Here is a 24,761-nt window from a genome sequence, read left to right as displayed (position 1 = left end):
ATATATTTATTTTATACATGGATTGCCCACTTTATCCTTGCACAATAACGTCAACCGTTACTATCTTAACGGAGAGAGCACAATGGGTTGTAGTTTGTTTAACTTTTATAAGCTAAGAGGGGCATAGTGCCAACATTATAAATACGTTACCAAATCGCAAAAACCACCTAAATTAGGGGATGCAAACTGTTAATTACTCATACTATAATAAGCCAACATGTGTATAATTTGTAGTCCAAGTTTTTAGTTATATTTTTTGGTTTGGTACTCTCCTTTTGGTACTACAAGTCTACAAATGTGGAGTATATTGGTATTATAAACAGTTTCAAATACTAAAAATACTCCTAACAATACATTATCATATAATATTGGGTATAATTTGTAATCCAAGTTTTTAGTTATATTTTTTGGTTTCGTACTCTCCTTTTGGTACTACAAGTCTACAAATGTGGAGTCTATTGGTATTTTTCAAGTATTTTTCAAATACTAAAAACACTCATAAAAATGCATTATCATATAATATTTCATTAAAAAAATTATAATGATGTTATAAATAAATTTATAAATATATAATTTTGAATATCTTTTTTTAACAAGAACCTATATATAACTTTTTTTAATTTTAACGTATTTTATTTCAATATAATCATTACATAACTCATTCTAACTCTAATCTTAAAAGTTATTGTTGTAAAAAAAACTAAGATTACAAAATTACGTTGAAATTCGATTGATTAGATTACTGAATCTTTCAAAGGTATTACACGATCGGCTATGTTTGGAAAAGATTAGAACTTTCTGATTTTTTTATTTTTAAATCTACGTGTACTAAATTCAGATTAAATGTCCTAAATACTAATATATATTATATATATATATATATATATATATATATACACACACACACATACACACACATATATATTAGGATTTGTCAATTTTTAAGTAATCGGGAGAAAATATAGTCAGTTGAATAATATAATTTAATTAAAATTATGGATAAAATACTAATAAAATGGTGTTAAAATTTAAATTATAGATAATAATTTACGAACTATATACCGGCCGTGCTTCGCACGGGTTAAAGGCTAGTATATATAAGATTTTAAGGGCAGCATTTGTGATTCTGATATCCGCGGAATCAGAATTTTGAAGTTGACATGACTTCGTGATGTCCATCCAGATTTGTTTCATGTTTTAGCAAATGATTTGAAAGCTCAATAAAATCATTTTTTTTCTGGCAAAAAAAAATAAATAAATAAAATATTTTGAGGTTTAAAATATTGGGATAGAGGGGTTAAAAGAACAATTTGTTAAAGTTTAAAGATTAGTTGCGATTCAAGATCCAATTCTCAATAGTGTGTAGCTGAATGTCATCTCTTATAAAACAATTTTTTTATTATTTTTGAAGGTTTCACAAGCATGAATTTTTTTTATTAATTTTTGAAGATTAGACTGTATATTTAATTATTTTTTTGATTTTCGAAAGTTAGACGTTGTATTTTAGGTTGAACCTTGAGTCTCTGTCCCAAACATATCTCTGGTATTATCTAACCATGCTTTTCCCCTCGTAACATTTTTTTCCCATTGAACTCAGATAACAAAATACGGGCATTTGCAACACTTCTGTAATCTATATGAATACAGGCTAGCTGCTAGCTTATGTATGAGATGCAAAAATCCACAGTGCTTACCTCATAAGTTGATAATCCCCCGTCCCTCCAGGTAGTTTATGTTCACTGTTTGCACGTATTTTGAGGCTCCTATAAGATATAGTTCCATAATTTTATTTTAAAATTTTTTTTTTGGAATAAAAGTTTAAATATCAAACTTTTATTCTGAAAAAAATATTTTAAAAATATATTATAGAACTATTCTATAAAAAAGCGTGCCAAAATTTAACGTAAAGAAATGAGGGGATAGAGGGAGGGAGTAATATTTTAGATACTTCATGTTATCAGTTATGTCTGTTTTAGACACTTCATGTTATCGATTTTGTATGTTTAAACATGTCACCAGTTGTGTTAAATAATTGTAAGATCTATAAAGAAAGCTTATCCTTTAATTAGTATCACACCATCACTGTCTCTTATTAGATAATAAAGTCAAAATCTTCTTATCTTTTACAACTTAATTTAAACGACAATGTTATCTTACCCCTGTAGTTGAAATATGGGAGCTCCACTCTCCAATGAGTATTGTTTGAGTATCAGCTCTTCTTATTTAGATGGCGACTCCTTACACCTGATGTGATCGATTGTTCCAGCAGACGTGAGGGGAACGAAATCAGAGCACTCGAAAACCAGAATTCACAATGCAATGTAGAGATCATAAATCCCAACCTTATACTGAAATGTCGAGATCCAAAATTACAATACAATGTGAAAGTGAAACCGAACCAAACCGAGCAACCGCATATGGAGGCCCCTGCAAGCATGCCGAGTGCCCGAGTCCCACCATGTCCATGCACAACTATGCAGAGCAACATAATTATCTGTTAGCTTATCAGAAATCCAGGTATTAGGATATGAGAATCAAAAAAGTGTGAGAATTTATACTCCATCTGCCCACTAAACTATAGCGGGAAGCACTGGGAGAGAGGATCTTATGATCTGAAATCAACTGATTAAGGCATTTAACCACTTGAATATTTTTTATGCGCCACTAAGACCCGCAATCTTAATAAACAGTCTTAAAGTTGAGAGCTGGCTGGCCCATATTTGTCTAGTCTCACAGGTCACAGGCATTGGCATTTTGATACCAGAGAAAAGATTTCTTTTATTTCTCAGAGTTCTTCCAGCAGGAAGATAGAGGGTCTACAAATGCCAACTCAAATCTCAATCATTTCTGAGGTCTGCAAGCTAACTGTGATCCTTACAGATACCATACTGAAAAAATAACATAGGCAAATCATAGATTAATAATAAACTGCCTACACTTTTCCTAAGTGAAATGTATTTGTAGAATGCAATCCAAGCCTCAGTCATGAAGCTAGGAATGCTTAAAACTGAACTTGTCTTGTCACTGGAGTCCGGAAACTGAAACCGCCTTCATACTGTAGCTCGACAGCCACAAGTGAGGCGATTATAACTAAAAGACGAATTGTTCTTAACAATATTTTCGCCTCGTAAAATCTGTTGATTTTGTTGAGGACGATATTTCACCTGAAGAAAGCTACATAATGATCCATATTTATCAGATAAAATCTTTATTTATGATAAGTACAAATAAGCTGACTAGAGTTTACATTACATGTTATCTACCTCCTTCATATATAGACAAGAACTGTAATGCACTATATAGATGGCACTTCCCTTTCATACTTTGTCAGAAAACGAAAGAGCAGCCTAAACCTCAATACATTGTGCTTAAAATTCATTTAAACTATGCTTCATGTACACTGATACATTTTACATTATGCTTACTTAATATCAAGTTTCAAGATGCAGAAGCAATAACGTCAAGAAGCTGTATTGGAAAAACTAGGTGAAAATTCCAGATGAAATTGAAACACCATATAGGTCAAAATTAATATACAGCTTAGCACAAGGAGAGTGTCCCTAATATTTTGTGCTCTAGTAGTTATTAATCAATACATACAGAGGTAAAACATAGCACAGTATCAATCATCATGTTGCAACACTAGCACAGCTCAACCAGATTTGAACAGCAATACGGCTTTCGTGTCCAAATAAAAGTAAATAAAGTGGTTGGTCTCATGAGTCACAAATGAACCTGCAATATAAACCCAAGAAGTTCATCACTCATCATTAGACAAATATAGCTCATACACGAATGCTAGTCAACTTCACATAAGAATCAGATTACTATGAAATAGTTACTGTTACTTTCCTTTCACAAAACATTCATAATCTTTTTACAGCAAGCAAGTACATGTAAATTTAATGTAAAAGAACAAAAAGTGTTTCCTATGCTGTTCTATTAATTTTTTTTTTATGCAAGAGTGAGTTTGGACCTAAGCATTCCTTAGCTGGACAATCACCTCTGATCTTCTTTGGATTTCTTTTTTTTTTTTCAACGCTATAAATTTATCTACCATAAAGATCATATACCGCAAATTTATTGGACACTCACTATGCATTATAAGTTTATAACTGATACCCTTTGTATATTGATAAGCATAACTTTCTATGTACTATGAATATGCGCTGATGGGGAACGGAAATGAACAATATTTGTATATGATATTAATTTATTAAAATGTATTGAATGTGGAGATAAAAGGGAGTTTATCTACCTCCTATATATGTGGTGCCAGGAGTTTATTAGTTTGTAGCATGTTATTTGATAAGCCCAATTGTTATCGGACCTTAGTCCGTAAGGGTATGTTTTTGGGTTCCTATTGCCTATACAAGTCATGCAATCCCAATTCCCACATATTACAGTTAGATTTGATTTTTGAGATATTATTAACATTGGGTCTCTTTTATGGGTTGCAATCCGTTGATTCAAGTTATAACTCCCTTCTGTGACTGGGCAACCCTTGGAGTGGTGGGTGTTCAGTGGTTCATCCACCCGAGTTTATCTTCTCGTATCGGTTTTATTAAATAAATTGTTGTTTCTACATCTTGTCCTGCATCAAGGGGTTTCCGCACTCTTTTGAAACTTGTTGCTATGATGAATTTGCCATTTGGCGGTGCTGTCAAACAGGCAAAGTCAAATGCAGTGTATCTCAGTTCCAAATAAAATGTGAAAACCTCCCTCCATGGGCATGGTTAAGGTGAAAACCTAAATGCTAGCTTGGGTTAAGTGTTGGGATTCAGAAGGCAAAGTCTAAGCTCGGTGCAAAACCCATATCTATGGTGGCTTCAGTCCTTGAAGCGGAAGCTAGATGTGTTCCTTTTGCAACTGAATCAATGTTGGAGAGGGGATTTGTGAGGTGTGTGGAGGAGGTAGATTTGTTATATTTTGAAAGGGCATTAGTCGAGAATGTGTGTATTCAATTCCACTGCAAATGTGTAGAGGCATACAAGAAGAGTAGCAAGTTCAACTACTTTGTGCGAATGGTCTTTTGTTCGTAGAGAAGTTGCTCATGAACTAGGTGTTTGGGCTGTTCAAGAAAATAAGGGCAGCATGTTTATGGAAGGCTCCTTGGTGGTAGAAGAATCTGTAATCTCTGATTTAGCTTTGCTGTGTTCATGTTCTAGAGATCAAAAAAAAATGCAGTGTATCTCCAAGAACCTTCTACAACCTACTGATTCTGCTACAAATGAATTATACAATTTATGGTAGACTACAGAGTACAGACACTCGCAACACCAAAATTGCAGAATAATGCAGAAGGGGTGCCTCAATGTCTTAGGACATATAACTCTTGAATACTTAGTGAACATGATAAATTAGATCCACAAAAGACGTAACTTGGTACAGTATTGACTGGTGATAGAAGATAGAACCTTGCAAGTCTTTCATTTTGGATCAGCACTAGTCTTTGCCTTTATATGTCATACTTGAGAGCTACCTATCTGGCAAGTGAAAATTTTGGATGTAGTCTATCTCTGAAGACGGTTGTGTTAATAACAACTCAGCCTCACAACAGGATGAAGATCTCATATATGAACTATCTCTTATGTATCTGTGGAATAGAGTAATGATCTTTTCTGACTATTCTGTTATGAGCATGGGGAAAGGATTACCACAAATTTAAAAAAGGATGCCTATATCAATCTAAACCAACAAATGTTAGCACAAAACCACCAGCTAAGATCTTCATAGATGATTATGGGGAGCATTGGCCAAGGTAAATTCTATCTCAGATGAAACGTCGCGAGTCTCGACATATTCAATTTGGTAGATGAAAATGATATACCTAGTGTGTGTTTACACAACACTTGCTATATCTCGACCTTGTAAGTATGCAACCCAACTATAACCACTCTTGGTCATTAAGAATAAACAGAATCTTCTAACATGAGAGGCCCATTGAGGTGCAAAAACTATTGTGTAGCTTGAGCATGAGGTGAGTCACACACCTCATTGAAGCTAGGGGCCAGACCAACACAAACCATACAAAACAGAATTGAATACCGTAATTGAAGCCATATCGCGATCTAAAAGCTAGATCTCCCTAAATCCCGATACACATATTCCTAAAATCAAAATTCCCAAAACAAAGACATCTTGTACAATCATCACACTTGATCAATAATCAGTAATCAGCATTGTTATCACTCAATCCAACAAGGCTTTCGCTATTGAAACAACATAAATTTCAAAAATCTAGCAAGGAGAAGCATATACCAAAGTTTTTGCCGACGATGCAGTGCCACGTAGGACCGTGCTTCTTATCGAACTCCTTCTTAATGTACTCTGCTACATCTTTCTCCACGCTGTGCTTCTCAAATGCCTACAAGTCATACACATAAAGATGAACAGATTCGTGTGATTAGTGGTGTAATTAGTAGTGTAATTAGTGAAGATGAGAAATGATGAGAATGTGAAGGAGATGTACGTACACCGATAGCAATGTTGATTGCTTCAGTTTGCAAATCGTCCTTCATATCCGCGCTTTTGATGATTACTTTCTTGCCGGTCGCGGATGAAGAGGCCGCCGGCCGGGAATTCCGGTCATCTCCGTTTCGCTTTGCTGCTTCACTCATTGAGTTGGAGATTTTTGTTTTATTTTTGGTGGAGATAAAGTGACATGGCCTAGTAGCCGAGAATAAGTAAAAAAGAAAAGGAGTAATACAGGTATTTAATTAAAATGATAGTCTAAAATAATATACTTTTGTCTAATTTATTTGTTATATATTTTAAAATGTTTATAAAAATATAAATCACCAAAGACAGAATCAACTAACTCTCACCAAAAAGAGATTACACCAAACCGAAATAATAAATAAATTTTAGATCGAAGAACCACAAAAATAAAAGAAATTGAATGAAAGTCCACCCGCTTAAAATAGAGAATAAAAACAGCGAAATCTACGATGGTTTTAGTTTAGATCTAAAATTTTCTCGAGAATAGATTAAGAGCAGAACCACAAAAATAAGAGAAATCGGACTGAAAACTCATCTGTTTGGAAGGAAGACAGCGAAATCTCCAATGATTTAAGATCTGAGTTTTCCAAGAAGGAGTATCATCCAAAAATTAAGAAGAAAATAAAGTAATTAACTGTTTTGGAGCTTTTCACCGGTGAAAACCGATAGAAGCCCCAGGTTACGACAAGAGTATGCTAGAGAGACATGAGGTTAAGAAAGAGGGCAGAGAGAAATTATTTTACCAAACACATAATTAATTTATAAATAAAATTTCAAAAACTTAAAAGCTAAGTTCATTTATCACTTAGAGCATTCAAGCTCTTAAGTCAAAATTTGAGAATTTTTTTTAAAAAAACCAAGCTCTGAGAGCTTCCCGTCTTTTTCAAATTCTTAAGAGTTCCTTCATTCTTTTTATAAGAGTTTCTCTCTTCTCCCCGTCTTCAACATACATGAGTGATTTTGTTTACGCATGTCTAATTATGTAATAAAGAATAGATAGAGAGTGACATAGAGGAAGACTATTGAAGTGTATATGAAATTTTAACTCCATATAATAAATAGTTAAGACTTGATTTTTCATATTAATTTTGAAAAAAAAATTAGATGATTGTTATAGTTGCTCTTATAATCTTCTTCTTTATTTTAAAATAAGTTACTTTTTTATTTTAAATCAAACAACCTCATTATACAGTTATTCGGAATAACGTATATTTAACTCAAAACCGCCAACTCAACTCTACTGCAGTAAAATAGTGTTCGAGAATGAGCGTGGCGGTGCAAACCACAAGTCATGTTCTCCTTAAAACGAGGAATAACGTGCTACTTGGGACTACCAGTCTCCCCATTCTCTACTAAACTCCAACACACACACAAGCTACAAGACACACACTCCTCCACAAAATCTCCTCACTCCACACCACCACCAAAGTGTCTTGAACACCACCAAGAACAACTCATTTCCATCTCACCATAAAACCATGGTAAATGTAGTTGATGATGATTATGGCGATGCTTCAATGCAATGCACATATCATCCATACAAAAACAACAGCCCTAGTGGTGGTATATGTGCCTTCTGTCTCCAAGAAAAGCTTGGCAAACTAGTCTCCTCCCCATTTCTTGTCACTACTAAAGCTACTGCTTCCTCTTCTTCAACATCACATCACTCTTCATCTGTACTCCCCATCAATGCGAACAACAACCCGTATCATCATTTCAAGAAATCGAGAAACCCATTTCTCCCAACCCCAAAAAACAAGCATCAGAATCACCCACCTTCATCATCATCCAATGCAGTCACTTTTAACCGCAGTAAATCTACTGTCATGCGTGGCACAAATTTGGTAGAATCTAGTCCTGTTGATGATTTGAGCACGCCCCAGAAGCGTGGATTTTGGTCATTCACTCATCTTTCTAAGCGGCATAAGATCAAACAGTTGGCGTCCATTGCCAAAATAAGGAATGAGGAGGGTTTTGCTGTGGAAGAGAATGGAAGCGGACTTGATCGTAAAGTTTCAAGATCGAGATCTGTGGGTGGAGGCAACTGGAGCATCTCCGGCGACATTTTGGGGAAACTATCAACGAGGTTCGGCGAGTGTGCTCTCCGGCGAGTGGAGTCACAGAGAGAAGGTAACCCAAGATTAGGCTTGGGCTTGAGCGTCTCGGACAAGGACTTTTAAGTCTTCTTCGAAGTTTTTTTATATATATTCTCTTCCCAAAAAATCAATATTTGTTAATCTTTTTATTTCTTGTTTTCTGATTTATATGCCCCATGATTAAAAATCACGCGGCTCTTTATTTAGTGTTTATGTATGCAATGTATATCGGTGAGTTCGAACTTTGAGTTCTCGTTTTCTTGGGTTAATTTGTTAAAATTCAATTTATATGTGATTTCGTATGAATAATATTCTTTTGGAGGTAAAAAGGGTCTGTTCTCTTAAATTCACAATCACAAGTGCAAGTGATTGTTTTTTATTAAAACGGGTCTGTTCTTTAGCTGTCCTGTTGAATGAAACAACTTATAAGAGATTTTCCCAAGTTTGCTAGCTTAGCTAATCAGTAGATGCACATGTAAAGCAGACAACTGATGACTGTCAATGATTTGAAAAAGATGAATATCAATACCCCTCAATTTTAAGTTAAAATATGAGCACATGTTTGTGGTTTTGGACCACATATGAAAATGGTTTTCTAGTAAGATGCCAAGTATGTCATTCGTTTTTGGACCACATTTCACATGTTTGCTGGTAAATGAAGAACAAATGATACCAAGACCAAAGGCGACTGGATCAGGAATCAGGATGCAGTATTGCTCGTACCATCGCCGAACCCGTCCCGAACCCGGTGAATCAAATTATTATTATAAATTTAATTTTTAATATCATTTAATTAGTGATTAACATTACCAGTTGCACATATTTTTTTACAAAAACTTTTATAATAGTATAATACCCATTTGTGGATGCCTACGGGCACACATTAATAACCACTTTTTGTTGAGGCGGAGAACTTTTACTCGTCATGTTTTTTGTGCATTTGCCGGGGGTCATGATTAATAATGAGATTTTGGCTAATAAAAACCCTTTACGTCAACAAAAAAGTGGTTGTAAGTGTGCGCCCACACACCGGAAAATCCGTTCTTTTATATATATAAGATGCAAGCAAAACTTTAAAAGATATACAGCCATAAAAAAACTTTTAAGGACACTGATTTTTAGTTTTTATTTTAAAAGAGCAAACCAATATGAACTAATTTGATTGGTCTAACACTACAACAATTTTGGCTATTTACGACGAAATTTTTTCATTTTTTCCGTCGTAATTAGTATCATTTACGACGGAACGTTTCCGTCGTTTTCCCTGGCTTCAGAATTTAAATAAATGGTCGGTATTTTAAATTGTGTCGCAAGTTATCACTTCCGTTGTAAAGTCAACCACGTGGACCCTACTGCTCAATTTTACCTAACCATTTTATTTTCATTTTGTTTTTTGTCTTTAATTAGCTAAATATGTTAACTTACGACGGTTTAATTACGACGAAAAAATAAAATTTATCATTCTCATTTTTTTTTGTTTTTAAACAGATATAAATATATAATTATATGAACTTACGACGGCGTAATTCCGACAGAAAAGAAAATTATTTTATTTTCATTTATATTTGTCTTTAATTAGTTAAATATGTTAACTTACGACGATTTAATTACGACAGAAAAATAAAATTTATCATTCTCATTTATTTTCCGTTTTTAAACAGATATAAATATATAATTATATGGACTTACGACAACAGAATTACGACGGAAAATAAAACAATTTTTATTTTCATTTATTTTTTGTCTTTAATTAGGTAGATATGTTAACTTACAACGGAAAATTAAAACTTATAATTCTCATTTATTTTACTTTTTTTAAAGCAGATATAATTATATAATTATATGAACTTACGACGGCATAATTACGACAAAAACGAAAACCATGTTATTATCATTTATTTTTTGTCTTTAATTAGGTAGATATGTTAACTTACGACGTTTGAATTACGACGAAAAATTAAAACTTATCATACTCATTTATCTTCCTTTTTTAATACATATATAATTATATAATTATATGAACTTACGACGGCATAATTACGACGGAAACGAAAACCATAACCATTTTATTTTAATCTATTTTTTGTCTTTAATTAGGTAGATATGTTAACTTACGACGGTTAAATTACGACGAAAAATTAAAACTTATCTTTCTTATTTATTTTCCTTTTTTAAGAGCTATAATTATATAATTATTGGAACTTACGACGGCGTAGTTACGACGAAAACTAGAAACCATTTTATTTTTATTTATTTTTTTGTCTTTAATTAGGTAGATATGTTAACTTACGACGGTTTCTTTCGCGGGAAAAGATTTATTATATTTTATTAGGTCGCGCCTGAATTCTAGCGAATCATTGGACAGAATGTTGGTACGTCGTAAGTATTGACGAGAATTTATGATGAATAGTGGTTTTCCGTCGTAAATTTTGCGCTCCGCCTTTCCGTCGTAAGATATCCGTTGTAATTGGCCAGAATTGGTGTTGTGTAATAAAAATATTATCCATTCCATTTCTTATCCTTTTTTTTGATATATATTAATGTTGGGCACAAAATCTTTTTCCGCTTAATTGGGTCTTTTGATCCTTTTTGGGTCTGTACTGAATGAAATCTAAAAGACATCAGTTTGCCTGTAAAAGAGTTGTTTGAAGTCTGACATGATCAGTCTTATACTCATAATAAATAGAAGGAGGTTTCGAAATTTGAAGCAAAATGAGGTAGATGGCATAAACATTTGCAGTAATTAATTATGATAGAGAATTGTCATACTCAAAGAAAATAATAGGTGGGGATGAAATATTAAGAAGCATTTTCGTTATTTAATAAAGTTAACAAACTCAATAGGAATATCTGGAAATGAACAAAACAAGTTTTTTCTAATAACGGGAGCACCCTAGAGTAAAAATGTTTCACACCATTTCTTGTCCCCTGTAAGCACTGATCTCTTGAACAAATTCCTGATCCCCTGAACTTTGTGGAGAAAGCTCAGCTTGTCCCATGGCAATGCCATGTAGTCCAGGAGCAGCAGGTGGAGACCAGCGTTCATCCAAGTCATCGGCTGAATACACTAATATATGTGCCAGGATTCCAAGAAACACAGTTGCTAGGGACAATAAGCCACCTAAAGCAAATATGCGACGGTTTATAACAAAGCAGTAATAGTTTCCTTCGTATTTGGACTCTTCACCATCTTTATAACTAAGTGCTGCACCAGATATCAACAAGAAGACAGCGGCCGATAATGTGAACCTGCCACATGATTTCACATACAAAATTCAGAACTATTAGTTATATACTTATATATAAATACACATTTTAGGGCAAGGTCAATTGCATAAAATGAAATAAATAATAATAATAATAATAATAATAATAATAATAATATCAAAGAAAGATCCTCCTATTGGCATATGAACATTGTTGCATATGTGGCTTCTTCTATACTAACCCTTGTTTATCACTTCTCTATGCTTGCCTAAGGTCAATTACTAGGAAGCCACAGTTTTCATGAACAAATTATCTCCCACCACAGGAATCACTCCCGGGAAAGTTTGCAGTCAAAATTAAGGCTGCAAACATACAAGGCTAAGCTTGTCGTCTTGCCAAGACGCCACTTTCAAGTTCGATGTAATGCTGATCTAGTCTAACAGATCAACCAATAGATGGTTGTTGAATGTTCTATGAATTTATCTCTGAACAAATCCTATTTTCCAGGGGGGTGATCCTTCTCTGGAGGAGTTGGTAACTGGCTTCTATCAGTGTTCTTGTCTCATCTCTACCTAAGTGTTTTCACACCATATTTTGAATTATCTCAACAGCCTTGCTTGATTAGCTTTTGACACCTTTTATGTCATATTCAGTGATGTAGGTTTTATGAGTGAAATTTTCTTATCACAACGGTGACATAGTTGCACAACTTTCATTTTGCCTTGAATTAGAAAATAAACAAATGAATCACTTTGTAGCAAGTTTTCATTTTTCAAAGTTTGAGTTAACAAATCTAAGAAAAAAGAAGTATAAAATTGGCATATTTGAATATTATGATAAAATCTAAGAGTAACCGTCACTAATTGTGTTATGTTTGTCTCTTCGGTAGGTTTACCTATTTCATCTAAATATTGAAATACAAATACTTTCACTCAATTTTTAAACCTCTACGCATGTGATTAAATTTAGTCTTCAATGGATCACGTACACCTAGAAATTTAATACTAAGATGCAACTGAATTTTACTTGTATCTAAGCTTGACTTGATATTTTCGCCATACTTCTACATCCTAGAACTCAACCAAGATAATAATAATCCAACTTTTAGGGAGGTCTCGTCCTCATTAGCAATATCATCCTCTTTCCTATATATGTCTAATAATGCGGATCCCCAAGTATTTTATTTTTACGAGTAGACCCGTCTTTAAATAAAGAAATGACGGGAAATTGAATCTTATAAACATGATCATGCAATTGCAAATATCCACAAACTTTTAAGCTAAGTGGCTAACATAAAAGGTTATAGTAAATTAGCACCTCTGAAAGAGAAACATATATACAGGATTATATACCAGGACATTGTAGAAGAGACTAGAGCAGTTGTCAGTCTAAAATTAAGAACTTCAGGTAGGATTCTCACGCACAGACATCCAGTTGCTACATTTATTACAATGTGGGCAATTGCAAGAAACACCACAGCTGCAGTTGCCAGAACAAAAGCTGGACTTCTGGGAAATATACACTGAGATGTTGTATCCAGTTGTATTTGAGTTGCCTGTCATGTTATTTGACAGTAAAAATGTTTTTAACTATTGAGAATATGACTCCCTCAATTTAAAAATCATTAAATTTAAAAGGATCAAGTGACTGAATGTGGAATGTCCATTTACAAGCCTATAAAAGAGTTAATATATACTAAATATATTAATTACACACTTAAACAGTACACAGAGCTCTAAAAATTTACCACACAAAAAGATTTGTTTAAGACATTTACTTCTTGTTAGTAAACATTTTACGCTTGAACACCACCTCTCCTGCAACTAATGTTATACACATATCACAAATTTTAAAATAATAATAATATAAAACCTCCTAGATATGGGTTGATTAACAAAATGTGCTTCATAGAAAGTAATAAGATTTACCCCAGATTATAATAATTCAGACAAAAATTTGAAATTAGCAAGTTTAACTTGTGAAAAGATATATAACACACTTAATTTTATACTCAAGCAGCCACGAGATATACAAAATTGAATACCAAAACAAATATGAAAGGGTTAATGTACATCAGACATACAACTTGAAGAGAATTCAGGAATATACCTTAATTCTTTTGACTTCGGCAATAAAGCTCAAAGCAGCGGACACTATCCCTAAAAATGCTACAATTATGCATACTATGATGACCCTTTTCTCCATCTAGGTGATATTATTCGACTGCTTTTGTGATTGTATCTTCCGATATATCTAAAAGTGCTCGCTTAAAAAAGCCCCTTTCAATACCTAAAAGTGCTCTCTCTGTGCTTAAAAAGCCCCCTTTTATGTATAAATTGTTATTGAAACATTTATAACACGTGTGTCATTCTCAAATACATTCAATACACAGAGTACCTTTGTCAAATTTTTAAATTTTTATATATTAAGTTTACTTTTATAGGTGATGTAATGTATAAAAATTGTAATATAATAAATACATAATAATACATCACCGTTTCAATTTATTATATATGTTGTTATTGAAAATAAATTTTTATTTAATACCATCTACTTGGAAAAAGATAAAAAAAAACTATATAATATTTAGTATTTTCTTTTATTAAAGATAATTATGTAAAGTGAATTCTATATGTGATTTTGGTGTGTGTGTGTGTGTGTGTGTGTGTGTGTGTGTGTGTGTGTGTGTGTGTGTGTGTGTGTGTGTGTGTGTGTGTGTGTGTGTGTGTGTGTGTGTGTGTGTGTGTGTGTGTGTGTGTGTGTGTGTGTGTGTGTGTGTGTGTGTGTGTGTGTGTGTGTGTGTGTGTGTGTGTGTGTGTGTGTGTGTGTGTGTGTGTGTGTGTGTGTGTGTGTGTGTGTGTGTGTGTGTGTGTGTGTGTGTGTGTGTGTGTGTGTGTGTGTGTGTGTGTGTGTGTGTGTGTGTGTGTGTGTGTGTGTGTGTGTGTGTGTGTGTGTGTGTGTGTGTGTGTGTGTGTGGTGTGTGTGTGTGTGTGTGTGTGTGTGTGTGTGTGGTGTGTGTGTGTGTGTGTGTGTGTGTGTGTGTGTGTGTGTGTGTGTGTGTGTGTGTGTGTGTGTGTGTGTGTGTGTGTGTGTGTGTGTGTGTGTGTGTGTGTGTGTGTGTGTGTGTGTGTGTGTGGTGTGTGTGTGTGTGTGTGTGTGTGTGTGTGTGTGTGTGTGTGTGTGTGTGTGTGTGTGTGTGTGTGTGTGTGTGTGTGTGTGTGTGTGTGTGTGTGTGTGTGTGTGTGTGTGTGTGTGTGTGTGTGTGTGTGTGTGTGTGTGTGTGTGTGTGTGTGTGTGTGTGTGTGTGTGTGTGTGTGTGTGTGTGTTTTATATATAAATTTATAAATGATAGTCATTAATTTTATAAATTAAAAGTTAAAAAAATTTAATAGATAATTAATTAATTAATTAATTAATAAGATAAAAAAAATTAATCAAATGTAAGACTTTCTACATATAGTTTTAAACAAAATTCCTATCAATTTACTTATTTCTTATTCATCAAATATATTATTTATATAATCAAAATTATATTTTAATGATTACGTTTATCATAAACTGCCTAATATTTAGAATCTATAAGTTTAAATATAATCGTTTTCTAAGAAGTTAAAAATGAACTTACCATTCATTTGATTTCACTAAAATAATATATTTGTTGAATTTTTAAACAGGTTATAAGAGAAGACACATTTAAAATAGATTTTATAAAAATATTTTATTTATATATTTCTAAATACTAATAATATAACATTTCAAACTATTTTTTTATGTATAAAAATGGTTAATTGTATTATCACAAATTCATCATTATATATATTATAATATTTACTTTGTATGAATATACAAATATATTTAAGTATCTCAAGTTTTAGCATGTAAAATATAAATATGTTCCTAAAATTATACCTATTTTATTTTCTAAATATTTTTTCTCACACGAATTCAAGCAGGTCACATTGAAAATATAGATACTCTTTTTTTTTTACCTTAAATAATCTTTATACTTAACTTTAAATTTTTAACTTACTGGAAGCCCTCTAGATTTTATTAGTTTCATAGATCCCCATATTTTGATGTATAATGTTATTGATATATTTTGTGTGTATAAGGTATTCACTACTCGACTGAATGGTTCCAAGATCCGCCAGAGTGTGACTGAATGGTTATATTCATATAAAAACACACTTTGAGTACTTTATCTTCTTTTTTTTATGAAAAGCTGGGATTTTATTACTTACTCAAATTCATAGAAATACAATTTTAAATAGAGATAGGAACAGACCTCCTATCAAAATTACGACTTGACAAATAATATGATTCTCTTGCCAACTGATGGGCAACCATATTAGCAGACCGCTTGACAAAGGACACTTTGAGTACTTTATTTAATATCATTAAGATGGCTTGATTATATCCCTCTCCTTACAACTCAAAGGACGAACTTGAAAATGCCAGCTATCAAGTTTAAAACAATATTAGAACCGTCAATGGTGGGGAGGCTTGACTGTAGGGGCGCTATGAGAGTTCCAGCAGAAGGAAGCGATGAGTTGCATTGAGCCAGGGGTGTGCGAACAGCTATTGTACAATTCGTAGACAACAAATTTAGAAGTACTGCAGTGGGATTCTTCAATTGCATGCGAAACGAGCCCAAAGAGTTTGTTATTGAACTCGAAATCACTGCTGTTCCGCACCGCAGTTGTGCTCTAGCATCTGCACAGATACATTTAACAACATATATATTAACGAGCCTGAAACATTTAACAAGTATTTTTAATATATATTCGCTAATAAAATAACACTTAAAATAAAAAGATTACGGGCCTGTTGGTTAGAGTTTTTCTGGGCAGCTTCTGACTTACAAGTCAGAATCAGCTTACGCCGCTATATAAAATTTGTGTCACTTACGATATCATATACGTTTCCGTGCAATTTAGTAATCAATATGAGTTTATGTTCGTATGGAACTGCAGTTTGATCATATATAGTACTCAAATGAGGAAGTTTAAGTGTGTAGGAAAATCTTGTTTATGCATGCGGTTAACTTAATTAGTTGTACTGCTTACTCGGGAAAGCTGGAGCTTGGGGAGTCGTGACAGTGACAGCGCATTTGACAGTCCCCCTAATTCTGGCGAGAATTTGAGCTTCGACAGCTGAGGGAGCTACGGTTAGTGTCGAAACGGCGAGCAAGAGGGTAAAAAAGAGCACTGAATTGAAGGCCATTGAAAAGCTTAGCTGGTATTGTAAGAAAGAGCTTTGGCTAAGAAGAGAACTTTGTGTTGGTTTGATGGGATTAGAGTTTATGAATCGCTACTATTTATACTAGTAGTATTTGGGATCATCTAGCCATTTAATTATAGCGCCTTAAGTGGCTTTCACTCGCACAAATGCCTGTCTGATGGATAGTAACCGGTAATCAAAGAAGTTATCGGTGGATCTAGTATGTAATGGAATAATGGTGTATATTAAATAGATGTCATTTTTATAAATATAGGGGACTGGATTTAAGGGGCCGTTTGGGTTAGCTTAAAAGAAGTGACTTCTTGCTTATAGTAAAGAAGTGGAGTAGAAGTGAGAAGTAAAGAAGTTAATAAAGTGTTTGGAAAAGAAGCAGAAGCTGTGAGATAGAAGCTAGCATTCTCAGCTTTTTAAAAGTGCTTCTACTTCTTTACACAAACGGGTCAAGAGAAGCAGAAGCCAGAAGCAGCTTCTTCTTCATGAACCAAACAGGCCCTAATTATTACGAAACTACAGTCGGGCTTCTACTTAAGGTTCTCTCTTCTCCGTGAGTACCCAAAATATATCTAATAATTCTTTCCAAATGACATATGATAGATTTTAGTTTGTGGAGTTATTATATTTAGGAGAAAAATATACATAATTATGTAAAGATTTGATTTAATTCATAAATAAGTATTACTGACTTACCACTTGTGTATGGCAAGAGTTAATTTTAATGTAGATGTTATTGTCGGATTTATTTTACTTATATCTTAAATTAGAATTTATTGATATTACTGATGATAATCAAATTTTAGATTTTTATATAAATTTTTTAAATATTATATTTAATAATTCATTTGAATTTGAGTCGAAGTTTCTAACAATTATAATCAAAAAAATAATTAATCATATCAAAATACGAATTATGTATATATTCGATTATTATAATTTGATACTCCCTCTGTCCCATTTAATTCTACGTTTTCGACACGCATTTCAATGCATTTATAAAATATAGTTCGGTAACTTATTTTTGAGATTTTTTTTTAATAAAAAATCTAACATCCAAACTTTAATTCAAAACAAAAATTAAAAATAAATTACACAACTGCATTGTACAAGAGTATTAAAGTCCGTGCCGTGTGCCCGTGCTCCGTGTAAGTCCGTGCCGCATCCCATCCTCTCGGTGTATACCATCCAGGGGCGGACGGAGTACAAACTAGGTCGAACCACAAATGTGGGAGTGGGCATGCAGGTACTGCAGTTCATCATTTCTAGGTCATCTCCAGCGGTTCTGATCTAAAAATTCAAATTTGGATCACCAACTGACACAAATTTCTGACTAACTCTAGCAATGTGATTTTAATTTATGCATTTTATGTACTTTTTATTTTATGCATGTAATGTACTCTTTTTTTAATTCTAATGAAATTTGCGTTTCTATTATTCTAAATTTTTACTAAAACATTAATTTTATTAATTATTGATTATAAACTATTATTAATTAAATATTAATAATCACAAATTAATTTTAAGTCCGATAAACGAAAGATATAAAAGCAACAAAATCATTATTTTATAATAAAGTGGGTGATCCAAATTTAGATCATTGAACAGTGGTGATCCAAATTTGGATACTATTCACTGAACCAAATTTGGAACACTTTTTGGATTAGGGAAGAAAATTTGAGATAATCTGCCCCAAATTTGGATCTTTGGATCACTGCTGAGTTTTCCCTTATCAAACTTAAACAATCATTAATAGTCCATTGATTTATGTGTGCAATATACGATATCATGAATTTGACTCTAATAAACTCGTTCACAAAATATGAAGATCATTTTTCGTAAATAATAATCTCCATGTCTTAAATTCGACCCTCGTATCTAATATATGAACAATCATGTCGATTCCTGCTTTCTTTCTTCTTTTTGTCACAGTGTCAATTTCTACTTTCGATCGAGTATCTATGCGATTTATAGTATCTGCGCAACGAAAACACATTACCGACCTAGCAAATGGAAGAATACACAGTATCATACCGACTACAAGTGCAGTGCGCACCCATTCTCCCAACATTGGTAATAGACACTAGGGGCCTCTCTATCGACCAAAGGGGACAACCTTTTAGTTGCTCCACCCTCCGAAGTTTCGTGTATCGTTATTTAAGCTCCCATTTATGGGCAACGAAATCCATTAGTCTTGTTTCAAATGATTAACTGTATGAATAAAATATATTTTAGGAAAACTGAGCTGAATAAGTTACAAGAACTTCCAAAGCCAAGCACTGTTATTAAAAGGAAGCGATCACTTAAATGGAATGAAACCAGGAGAGAACAGAGTTAGATTTCTGATTCAAATAGTTAAAATAGAATAACTGAATAAATGAAATGTTAAAAATAACAATATGTTCCATAAAAGGTACTTGCATCGATGATTGATAAATTATTCAAAAATAATAAACAAATAAATTTTTAAGGTGAAGAAGCCAAACTATCATATTCTCAAAGAACACGGGCAAAAGCAATGCATACTAAAGAGTAAAACTAACCAAATCCAAAGTATATATTGTAAAACTGGAAGTTCTAGGCAAAAAAATGTGAGGAAATGGAGTTGGATATGAGATAACAACCAGAAACTCATTGCCAAATTGTTAAAGCTCGACACAACCAAAGAATTAGCAGTGTGTACAAAATACTCCCACTAAGAGGGAAATGGAAAGGAAACTGTTTCACAGGTTTACTCAAAATGTGGGGAAGGGAGGGATGTCAAGAGTTGTGCCAGCTTGAATTTGCCCCCAGCCAATAAGACGCCAGTGCTTCTCAACCCTTCGACTCAATGCAATTTTTTCACCTTTGCTGGTGCACACTGGAGAAGTTAGTTGCAATTTCGCCAAGTCGTTCTTCACAGCAACAACTCGAGCACCAGTTGACATGGATCCAATATTTAACATAAGTATCTCAGCCTTCGTCAGTTTAGCAACCTTGCCCTGCCTCTCAGTGCCCTTTGTCCTTACACCCAGAAGACGCCGTAGCAAGAAGAAGTTTACCTGTACAACAGAACATAATCGTATAAGGTTCTTCCAAGGCATCAACGGCATACAGTTAGAGGGTTTTAAAAGGGAAACCTACAATGAAGAGTCAAGACCAAAACAAGTTTGATCCAACTCATAACATTTTAAAAGACTGATTTTATAGGAAAAGCTTTACCTCTAGTTCAACATACACCTCAGGAAGTGATCCAACTTCCCCAAGAACCTGTCCAACCAATCGATCAGCTCGAGTTAAAGTTGGATCCATGGTTGTACCAACACCGATGAGGCCTCCTGGCACGGCAAATTGTAGTTCATTTTGTTCAGCATATAATGAAACTATTCTAGAGTAGATTGGGGTGCACTTGATATTGCCACTTTCATCTTTGACAACAATCCCAGGACGAACCTCTATGTTTTGGTTCACCCTTAAAACCCCCTGCACAGAGAATTATCTTATTTAGTACTGACTCTCTTGCGTACAGAAACATGGCTCTTGCTTAATTATGTGTAAGATAAAGAAAGCCCATAATTAACAAACCAGGAATATCCAAATACCATATTCTGATCAGCAGGGTTGATTATCACGATTAAGAATTGCAGAAAAACAAAAAATAGAAATAAAACATTGCAAACTCATAATTTATGGAAAGGAAAAAATGAAGACAGACCTTGAGAATACTCCCACCAGCAACACCACCTCTAATATCATCAACTTCAGAGCCAGGCTTGTTAACATCAAATGAACGGATCACTATCATATTTGGTGGCGAGATGAAGTTTCTCTCTGGAATAGGTATCTTTTTTACAATATACTCACAAACTGCATCTATGTTATATTTCAGCTGTGCAGATACTGGTATCACGGGAGCATTATCTGCAACGGTTCCCTGGTCACCAAAGTTATAAAACAGAGGTCAGGTGATCGAATTTCAGGGACAGTCCATCTAAAAGGTCCAAAAGAACTAACCTGAATAAATTTCTGAATGGCCTCATGCTGATTAATGGCAACATTTTCCTGTATCAAATCAACCTTATTTTGAAGAATTATTATATGTTGAAGGCGCATAATTTCGATAGCAGCCAAATGCTCAGAAGTCTGAGGCTGGGGACAACTTTCATTAGCGGCTATGAGAAGCAACGCTCCGTCCATAATTGCCGCACCATTAAGCATTGTAGCCATGAGGATATCATGCCCCTATGAACATAGACAAAAATATTAAGAGTAAGAGTTCCATACTGGAATAAACTAAAAGTATAAAACAGAAATTTTAGTTATTGCTATAACACATCAAGAACTGAACTGAGGCAAGACCACTCTACAGCGCTAATGTGAAATACATAACAAGCTTAAGTGTGTCCTTATAGTTTTAAGAACCAGTCAAATTTAACAAATTAAGAAATTGAGCATGTGGCATGCCTGCTTAGAGAAACATAACGACGGATATTTTGAAAAGTCAACACAATTCAGTTATATATATATATATATATATATATATATATATATAAATATTAACAAATTTACTAATACTATAGGATTCGATGTAAACTAAGACGGCCCGAAAGTACAGCTCTTCATACATATTTAATTTAACAATGAAAAGAGTTTAGTAATGGGGTTTAAATCAAAAATGTCCCCTCATTGGAGTCAAATGTCTCACTTAACTCACAATTCTTAATAGGAGCTCATTCAAACTACTTTATTTACCGGATATATCATGCTGTTAATTTCTCGGGAAAAATAATAATGACAAAATGACAAAATTGAAACTTTATGCTTTTTATTAATCATTACTTTAGGTTCTCAATCAGATAGGTATCCTACAAGCGCAAAATTAGCAGATGACCTCCATTCTACATCTTTCCAAACTTTTTTTTGAGAATCTAACATAGTGAGATATATATAGTCATTTAAGTGGTTATGAGACATCTGAGTGCAATGCATGGCCACTTTGATATAAACCCCGTTTAGTAATTTGGTTCAGCAACATATCAGATGAAACACTTACTGGGCAGTCAACAAAGGAGACATGTCTCAGTAGTTTCATCCTGGCATTCTCAAAGCCCGGTACATCACACATAGGAGCATCTTCTTTTCCACTTCCATATGCCCTGTTAATAAGAAGCACAATGATGGTACAACGATCATGATGAGAAAACTTCAGGTATAAAATAAGTGCAGTTCCCAGTTTATCAGCTCACTTGTAACACATTGGTCGAGGACAGCGGTCATCTTCACATTTATATATTTTTGCATTTGCATACCCAAGCTTGATTGTGATGTTACGTTCCAACTCATTTTTGAAACGTACAGTCTGCAGAGAAGACACAAAAGCTGCTTGAGTGACTACTTCTGGCAGAATATTATGTTATATATCTTGCATTATATATTAATAATTGTAATGTAACTCCTCATTCTTCTGAGAATAATTTTGACTTAAAAGTCAAGGATTTATTGTGATGTCTCGACTATTACGAAGTTACTTAAGTTGGAGAGAGCTATACATAAAAAATCTGACCTGGCAACCAAAGAAACAATTGGTTGCTCGTGTAAGTTCTGATGTTAACAAATAGGACACTTTCAACAAATGTCTGTTCTTTGTATTAAAGTAACCCGACTTCTCTTTTAAAAAGGTCACCATAAATTTAAATTAAAAAGCATTAAAGTCGTACCAGGTTGTTTTGATTGTTAAGTTAACTTAATAGTTAACTTAATCTCACTATAATCAACTACAGATAGCTGATTCCCATGCACAGCTCAGAAATCAACCTCACATTTTCAAGATATTAGTAATAAAAAGGACACACAAAGACTATTTGCAAATTTTACAAGAGATGGAACATTACAGTGATCCCAAAGCTTTATAATTTTGTTTAATCAAATGATTACCTGCACACCAGATATGGCTTTTACAACAGTTGATTTTCCATGTGCCACATGGCCAATAGTGCCTGAAAGAACACATTTAGTTAGGTCACTTGAGCAACAGTGCGAGTGAAACAACTTTATCACAATATTAAGAGCTGCTGACAGAAATTATAGCAGAAATCATATGACTGATACAATTGCATGCACTTAATATTTTTTTCAGTCTGCTTTCAAATTTGTTGTCAAGTCCTATTCCATCAGGAAAAAAAAAAGCCTAAGAATTTCTTGAGCATTAAGTTTTACCAATATTTATTGTAGCCTGTCGAGATATAACTTCAGGTGAGAGAGGATGTAATGTTGTCACATCCAGCTTGCTCAAATCCTGCTCCATCAAACCTTTCCGCGACATGTTTGCTCTTCCTCAAAAAACTGAAAGCAGAGAATCTTAAAGAGGATGGAAAGAGAGCTCTACACAACTACACAGAAGCTTACAACCTGCATTGGACCTTAAATGCTTAGTATTTCAACTGAAGCAAAAGAGAGAAGAGAATACCTACTACACAATTTGAAAACAAGTACTTATAAAGCAAGCTTAAAAAATTTCACAGTTCCAAACTAGAGGGAGTTATATTTTTAAATACACGGTGAGAAAACATCTATTAATTAATCCAACTAACAGAAGTAATGGTACATGAAGAACACTACTTTGATTCAAGTATTCTAAGTGACATAGACATGTATATCCATCTCTTCTTTTTTTTTTTGCCGGAACATATATGGATATCTTAAGTGAAGTGCCATTAGACATAAAATTCATACCGTCAATCACTTTGGAACGAATTACAATTTCTTCAACGGTAATCTAATTTCAATGAAGGCACGGGAAATTAGGTTTTCAGTTATAAGTAATCAAATAAGTTGGCTTATCTTATAAGTTGAAAAACGTATCTATATTCCAACTTATAAGTTGCTTATACAGGGAAACAAACACGCCCTATATCTATCCAACTAAATCTTCCTCCTCACAAGTTCAAGTGAATTTATGCTTAGTATAAACTCAGCCACGGATTATAATCGCGTATATGGTATATGCAAGTAACAAAAACCCCAATTTTCTTACACCTTTAATCAACATAAAAGGAGGGCTTTATATATAACCACCTAATCAAATACCAATCTAGCCAAAATAGTGTTCTAATTCATCAACTCACATGCATAAAAATCAAAACTTTACAAAGATACATCAATTACAAACATCAGATTCAAAAATTATAACACAAAAACATAAACCCATGATTGTAAACAAGAAAAAACAACAAAAATACTTACAAGAAGGGATTAAAAATCTGGACTTGCAATAAGTGAAATCAAGAAAAGATTTACAAAATTAATAGTAGAAAAGTTGAAATTCGATTGAATAAGTCACCTGGGTGAGCTTGTATAGTTGTGAAAAGGGCTCCTTTAATCTTTGATTACTCTTCCAGAAGAAGATATTGGGTAATGACTGCGCCGCTGAGATGCTGTTCTTTGCACTTCGCACAACCCCAATCTTTTAAATTACCGAAATACCTCAGGTCCGGTTTTGATATTTCTGTGATGCGAATAAAATATAAAATAAATAAAAATACATAATAACCCATTATTATATCTTAATAATTGAATTGTTTGTTATAGTACGCAGAATAATGAACTGTTAAAATTTATATTTTGGATGTTGTAATAAAATATAAATATATTTTGTGGATAGAATATGTCCTATGTTTTTTTATATCTACAAAAAATAGAAGAAGATTGAGTACAAATGAGTTTTGTGATTTGGATACGAATTTTATT

General features: G+C 33.6%; 4 protein-coding genes across 5 annotated transcripts; 1 reads left to right on the top strand and 3 right to left on the bottom strand.

Annotated features, from left to right (window-relative positions):
• Positions 1 to 3,455: 3,455 nt before the first annotated feature.
• Positions 3,456 to 6,673, bottom strand: LOC108210380 (uncharacterized). Its single transcript, XM_017381634.2, has 3 exons — positions 6,477 to 6,673; positions 6,262 to 6,367; positions 3,456 to 3,735 (listed from the first exon to the last, which is right to left on the bottom strand). Exons 1-3 carry the CDS (start codon positions 6,618 to 6,620, stop codon positions 3,653 to 3,655), a joined length of 333 nt encoding a protein of 110 aa, XP_017237123.1. The 5' UTR covers positions 6,621 to 6,673; the 3' UTR covers positions 3,456 to 3,652.
• A 1,050-nt stretch (positions 6,674 to 7,723) lies between these two features.
• On the top strand, positions 7,724 to 8,921 carry LOC108193936 (uncharacterized). Its single transcript, XM_017360795.2, has one exon. It carries the CDS (start codon positions 7,980 to 7,982, stop codon positions 8,679 to 8,681), a length of 702 nt encoding a protein of 233 aa, XP_017216284.1. The 5' UTR covers positions 7,724 to 7,979; the 3' UTR covers positions 8,682 to 8,921.
• A 2,585-nt stretch (positions 8,922 to 11,506) lies between these two features.
• LOC108221688 (protein VASCULATURE COMPLEXITY AND CONNECTIVITY) lies at positions 11,507 to 14,009 on the bottom strand. The gene is made up of 3 exons (XM_017395553.1): positions 13,914 to 14,009; positions 13,157 to 13,359; positions 11,507 to 11,846 (listed from the first exon to the last, which is right to left on the bottom strand). The coding sequence occupies exons 1-3, from the start codon at positions 14,007 to 14,009 to the stop codon at positions 11,507 to 11,509; spliced, it is 639 nt and encodes a 212-aa protein (XP_017251042.1).
• A 5,560-nt stretch (positions 14,010 to 19,569) lies between these two features.
• LOC108205067 (eukaryotic translation initiation factor 2 subunit gamma) lies at positions 19,570 to 24,515 on the bottom strand. 2 transcript variants are annotated; one of them, XM_017374842.2, is made up of 9 exons: positions 24,355 to 24,515; positions 23,232 to 23,423; positions 22,950 to 23,011; positions 22,262 to 22,374; positions 22,069 to 22,171; positions 21,030 to 21,257; positions 20,731 to 20,949; positions 20,238 to 20,498; positions 19,570 to 20,077 (listed from the first exon to the last, which is right to left on the bottom strand). In XM_017374842.2, exons 2-9 carry the CDS (start codon positions 23,335 to 23,337, stop codon positions 19,772 to 19,774), a joined length of 1,398 nt encoding a protein of 465 aa, XP_017230331.1. In that variant the 5' UTR covers positions 23,338 to 23,423; positions 24,355 to 24,515; the 3' UTR covers positions 19,570 to 19,771. The 2 variants fall into 2 exon arrangements, with proteins under 2 accessions (XP_017230331.1, XP_063937650.1); XM_064081580.1 differs by having other exon boundaries at positions 23,232 to 23,357; positions 24,355 to 24,491.
• Positions 24,516 to 24,761: the final 246 nt, after the last annotated feature.

This window comes from Daucus carota, chromosome 1, assembly GCF_001625215.2.
Source record: "Daucus carota subsp. sativus chromosome 1, DH1 v3.0, whole genome shotgun sequence".
NCBI classification, from domain to species: domain Eukaryota; kingdom Viridiplantae; phylum Streptophyta; class Magnoliopsida; order Apiales; family Apiaceae; genus Daucus; species Daucus carota.
Note: the sequence above shows the minus strand (reverse complement) of the source record. Positions and strands in the feature narration are given on the sequence as shown.